Source organism: Lissotriton vulgaris, chromosome 5, assembly GCF_964263255.1.
Source record: "Lissotriton vulgaris chromosome 5, aLisVul1.2, whole genome shotgun sequence".
NCBI lineage: Eukaryota > Metazoa > Chordata > Amphibia > Caudata > Salamandridae > Lissotriton > Lissotriton vulgaris.
The window spans coordinates 189,273,040-189,279,307 of NC_141693.1; the positions used below are offsets into that span (position 1 = coordinate 189,273,040).

The 6,268-nt window shown below is 43.1% G+C and overlaps 1 protein-coding gene across 1 annotated transcript; it reads right to left on the reverse strand.

The window, feature by feature from the left end:
* Window positions 1-4,170: 4,170 nt before the first annotated feature.
* On the reverse strand, window positions 4,171-5,939 carry LOC147710443 (P2Y purinoceptor 4-like). The gene has a single exon (XM_086920003.1). It carries the CDS (start codon window positions 5,937-5,939, stop codon window positions 5,001-5,003), a length of 939 nt encoding a protein of 312 aa, XP_086776129.1. The 3' UTR covers window positions 4,171-5,000.
* Between the last annotated feature and the right edge of the window lie 329 nt (window positions 5,940-6,268).

Genomic DNA, 6,268 nt, shown 5'->3' on the forward strand with positions numbered 1-6,268 from the left:
TTCGGGAGCTAAATGACTCTGCCACACTATCTAGTCAGTAAGGAGATTGGGGGTTCTTCAAAGTCTGATATCACTGAGGTATGTGGAAAGTCTACCTGCACCTATTATAATTGATAAACAATGCACTATTTAGTGTCCATAGTTCTGTTTGTGAAGATTTGTCCCTGCAACAGTAGTAGTATGGATTGTCCTCCTATCCAAACCAAAAGTAAAGTAGTATCTTATTCTTTCTTGGTGGTCATTCACCTTTTTATTGTTGGTAATTGTCAAAGCATAAACATTTAGAAGACTTGAAAAGACATTATGGACAATCCCAGAGGACTGCACTTAGTGCATAGAGCTATTGCTGACTAGAATGGAAGTTTTGTTTTACACCTTTTGCCAAATGTGCAATCTTAGTTAGCTACACAGACAGACTAATAAGAATAATCTAGTAATACCACAGGGAGTCATAGTCGAGGCAGTATAAGAATTTAGATACAGTCTACAAGAAGATCAAAGACGATTTAGAAAAAATCGAATGAGGAACGCTAGGAAAAAATAGGTACTCTATATTAAAATTAACTTACCGAGGCCAGCAAAGGAGCCCTCGCCTGACCGACCCTGGCCTTGTTCAGCAGCAGCAGCAGCCTCCTCCAATGCCCTCTTGCCCCTGGGGGGAGCTGATGTACAACATGAAAGAAAGAAAGTCCAGAAAACATGGATGATATTTGTCAACCAAATCAAACATTTCAAAAGAACAATAACAAAATATTTTGGCGAAATAGCAAATAGACAACTATTCCACAGGATATATTGACCTATCTCATGTGGTCTACTACGATATTAGTATTGCTTGATTTGCGGACTGTCGACTTGGAAAGTTATGTAACTCACTAAACAAACTACTAAAAAGGTTTGCCTAGGACTGGCAGGCAGCAGTCCGCAGCACGCGAAGTGACAGACAGAGTCCATCTTGATTGCAGAACAGCGACAACACTAAAAAGTTTCCTACTACATTAACCAGTTATTAAAATACTCAAACTATCAATCCACCACCACTATTTCTTCTTATTGCCAGGTGTACAAAGGAAGGACTGGACTTGAGTCTGTAGGGGCAGATTTACAAGCCCCTTGCAGCTCTTTTGCTCCATTGTTGCGTGACTTTTGTGACGCAGCGGCAGAACAAAAGAGGCGCCATGGTGCGGCGCATATTAACAACGTGACGCATATTGGAGATGCATCACGTTTTAAAGCCCTGTGCCATCAGGGGGCGATCAGGGGCAGGGGAGGGGGTTCCTGCGCAGGAACGCATCCTAAAAGTGGCTGAGGGAAATCTACAAGATTTCAATCAGTCACTTTTAGGACAATGATGCGTGAATCAAACCCTGCGCCTGCTTGAAGCAGACGTACGGCTTGATGCAGCATTGGGGAGATAGGGCACCCCAGAGCATTGCTGGAGCTGCGCCATCATTGCGACGCAACTCCAGCAATGCGCCGCCTTTACGGCACAGATGCGTAACGCTTCGGTGACGTTTTGGGCCCATGGTGCGCCGCATTGTTAATATGGCGCACCATGGGTGGTGGTGGCGTGGCGCACAATTACTGGCACATCCCTGCTACTTTGCAGGGATGCGCCGGTAATTAAAAATCTAACCCTTAGTGTCTAGCATTACGCAGTTCTTTAAACTACCCTCATACATAATTTCTCAGGTCAATGAAATGAACACAAATAAGCATAGTAGCAACGCTACTGAGAAGGAGAGCAGTGCACCTGAAATGCGCAGAAGATTTTGAAATATAATTTACCTACAATGTAATCAGCAGCATTATTGCTCTTGGTAAAAAACAAAAATTTGCAATATAATAACACACAGAGCAGGAGAAAACAGAGTAGTGAAGACATAGCTACTACTACTCACCAAGCCCGGGGATCTCAAGGCCGAGCAGGTCGATCAAGACGCGTTCCCGGTCCAGGAGATCCGTCCAACGGTGGATGGCCTGGTTGTAGGTGCGCTAGACCCGAGAGTGTTGGTACATGGCCCGGCACACCTTCTCCCATTGCTTCCGGCGCTCCCGGATCCCGTACCCGCTAGCGATCTTGCCGCCTGCAATGATGGTCCTGGGGAGGCGGCGCTGAACATAAAAAACTAGTGCGGCCACCTCCTCTGCAGTGAAGATCTCCCGGGCTGTGACCTGCTCCCCCCTCAAACGCCCGCACGGGAGCCGGGCACGGGGTGCGGGACTCTTCCTCTTCTCAGGATGGTTCCCGGCTCCCTTTACCATGGTCTGGGCAGAAAGGAAGGTAAATAATAAAGAAGAAATAGAATAGGGAAGAAGAAAAAAGAAGAGTTAAAAAAAATATTTTAAAATTAACCAAACGTAGCAGAAAAACACAGAAGTATAGAGCTAGAAAAATAGAGGGATAGATAATAAGTAAAATAGATTAAAAAAAACTTCAAACAAGCAAAGGATGGCAGAGATTCAGAGAGGATACAGAAAGCATGCCCAGAACCATAGCAATGAATGAGAAACAAGATGGCCGCGCCCGTTTACGACCGCGTGGGAAAGTTCGCGCGAGATTTTCCTTGCGATCGCACGCGAACTTGTACTAGCGAGCCGCACACTTTGCGAGATTACACATCGCGCCCGGAAACGGAAATACGTCATGCAAACAAGATGGCCGCGCCCGTGAACGACCGTGAGGGTAACTTCGCGCCGTTGCGCTACAAGCGGCTCGCTAAAACGCACAAAACCTTCCCAACTAACACGCCGCAAAAAAATAAATCGCATATTCGCACGAATTCGATCTCGCGCAAATTTGCGCCCCGCGAATCCTGCGAAATTGCAGAAAAACGAGTTTTGCAAAACTGAAAGCACTCAGCAGGTGCAAAAGTTCAAACTCATCATTAGTAACCATTCCCTGTAGTGCTTCCTGAGGGGCGCCTCCAGAGTTCAGTTGCCTACTTGCAACTATTCTATGACCCTGCTCTGACCCTCACAGCAGGCTCATAGAAGGCCACAAAGGCCCTGTGAAAAAAAATTGCACTGCAACAGAAAACAAATTACAGATAAGGAAGCAGGTGCCAAACTGGAAGTTTAAATTCAGTGACACATTAATCAACACCAAATTAATTAATGTCAGTTGAAGCAGGGCAGGTGTGCTTGCTTTTCACCCCCATAATCTACAGTGATGAACCAGAGGGTGGCATGGGTGAATCAGAGGGTGGCAGTGGTGAAACAGAGGGTGCTGTGAACCTGCGATGATGAACCAGACGTAGAAACAACATAGTCGCGGCAGTTGCGAGCCGACAAGTAATTTCGCAATTGCGAACTGGTACAAAACCCTTGCAAACTGGCAGAAACCCTTGCGAACACAAAAAAATTAAAAAAAAACAAATTCGCGAGAGTTTGCGGATTTTGCGGATTGCGAATTCGCAAATACGCAAATTCACGAACCGCGAATTCGCAAAATGTGCCTATGCTTACTGATCTTGTTCACTCTCCTTTATCCAATGAACTCCAAATTTGAGTCTTGCATTTGTACTTTTCCACAAACATCAGTTCCTAGACCACATTTATCAGAAATAAGCTCTTGTGCATTTTTTTCACATATGTCACATTGCACTGCGCTGTTTGTGGAGCACCTACAACTGAGTTTTCTACTAAAAATGTGTTAACTTGAATTACTGCAAGATTAATAAAACGATATTAAAAAACTATACCGATAATAATTAGTATATGGTTCTCATTATCCTGTGGAGGATAGGTTTTCTCTTCTCTCTAAATGGATCATTGTAATGTATATCTTATCATTCAGAGAAGCAGCTTCAGAAGTGCAATGAGAATGATTTGGACTGCAAATGTGGACAAAGTAGGGGTAAACATGAATTTTGCATAGAAAGAGTCAGTTTGCAAAGTCTTTCAAATCTGCAAAACTACAGATACATTCTTAAAAGATCAAGTGTTCATAGGTTTTATTTTTTGACTTATTTTTCTTTTGTTTTGACCCTGAACAGGAGTCTCAGAGCACTTGATGACAGGTTAAACAGAAACATAACATATTGGTAATAACAAGATTGATGTACACAGGCAAGTGATAGGAAGATTTTAGACGTTATAAACCTGCGTTGAACCAGTTTGCCTGCAGAAAATGTTAAATAAAGGAAGTCTCACCTGTGCATTCTGCAAGCAAGCAGGAGGTTTTATTTAATCAGACTTTGAATAGGGAGAAATAGAGGGCCATTTGTATCCTACTTCGGAAGGAGCTCAATAAGTGTTGTTATTTGCTCAAGAAGGGGCATTTTCTGGTGGAAGTTTTCTTGTAGTTGTGAAGATCAAGGTAGTCAAGGCTCCACGCTCAGGTTTTAGATTACTCCAGGTAGGATCAGTTAATTTTCCCAGTATTTTGGGGTATTCATGTGTATTTCCTTCTAAGAAAGGCAGTCATTCTTGAATGTGCAGGTAGCCATTCTAGTATTTCCTGGGCTAAAGTCATTTTGGTCAAATTTCCTAACTCTTGAAATTAGATGAGTTGCGAGTGCTGGCCTGCTTCCAAAGGAGCAAGTCAGGTGGTAAGGAGATGTCAGGTCTCATTTGGGAAGGAAATGTTTAATGTTACATGTAATTCAGAGATGGTAATTTGCTATCACCTTGATGTTGGTCTTAAATGTAGTTTTGAGTCTGAGATGGCACCCAGGGATGTTGCTGAAGACCTGCGTGTGTGTGTAATCCTTATTTGGTTCAAATGCTCAGTTCATTTAGAAGGAAACTCACAATTGTGTAGGGGAAATAATAAATTATCTTTAGAATGTTAAATCCTTGGATAGTTTCTATATTCATGCACACAAACATAATCACCGGATCGGGCTATGGAAGTGCTGGAAAAGGAAGCCAAGGATAACTGTTGTATTTCAAATGTACCTTGTTTAGGACACTTAGATATCAGTGGCCCACATTACGGTGGGGTTTCAGGTACTTGTTACTTCTTTAGAAGCAGACTTAGGCAAAAACTGAGCTACTTACTTAGCGCACCAGATATAACTTGGAATCTGTGTGAAGGACTGGTAAAATATCTCAGTGGAAAATATATAGAGCAGGGGATCCAGACAGCAGTTGGCCGCAGTGAAGACCCACGATATGTAATACGCTGTTTCCACTTTGTGCAGCAAATTGCAGCCCATAGAGAAATATTTGACAATCACTCCTAATGTCCTGCTGATGTGTACCGGTAGGAAACAGATGACAAAGATCACCAGAGAGACAGTGATGATCTGTAAGGACCTGGTTCTCATCACCTGGCCCCTTAAACTGTTGCTTGTCATCTTGGAAACAAAAACTCCCAATCGGACATAGCAGGTTAAAGATATGGTGAATGGCAGGAGGAAGCTGGGAAACAAGTAAAGCATGTTCCAATAAAAGAAAAGCTGGACCATGTCTCCTTGATGGATGTTCAAACACTTTATTGTGTTGTCCACAACTGTAGTCCTCAGAGAGAAGAAGAAAACAAATCCTTGAAAGAAGAGGATAAGCCAAGCAGCCAGGCTTATATTTATAATGAAGGATTTCCTCTTAAAACATGATTTCTTGTGATGGTGGACTATGGCCACGTACCTGTGGATGCTGATCAGGGCCAGGAAATAGATGCTGCCGTATAGGTGCGTACTCAAGAAGAAGACATTGAGTTGGCAAAGGAAATTACCAAAGGGCCAGTGGTTGCCAAGAAAGAAGTAGGTGATCATCATTGGGGCTGCCAGGGTGATGATGGCGTCGGTCAATGCTAGGTTGAACTGGAGCACCATGCCTGAGCTCCACTTCTTGATATGGAACCAAAATATCCAAAGGCTGGCAGTGTTTAGGAAGAAGCCGAACACGAAGATGATGGTCAACAGCATGGGGATGAAAGGGTGCAGTACCTGGGAATGACACTGTGTATCATTCCCTGAGGATGTGCTGTTCATGGTTCTGGTGAACTGAGAATTGCTTTTCAGGTCGGAGGTATGTAGGGGGAAATGGTGCTTTTGCAGGGGCCTTCACCTATGAGTAAAGACATAAATGAAAGAGATTAAATGTGGCTCCCTGATACATTTATACATTTATAGATATGAACTGTCCAACACAAATTTCTCAGCAGTTAGCACAAGGGTTTTTTTCTTCTCCCCTAGCATCAATTATTTAAAAACCCTCCTTGTTCCTTTTTATTATTAAAAGCCTATTTTCCTGTTGTGCTTAAACATTTTTTGGGTTGAATCAATATCTCAGAATTTGGGATCCAATGCATTCAACACTA

What these genes read in the sequence shown, in the direction of transcription:
- LOC147710443 (XM_086920003.1), bottom strand. Translation starts at nt 5,939, where the DNA reads ATGAACAGCACATCCTCAGGGAATGATACACAGTGTCATTCCCAGGTA.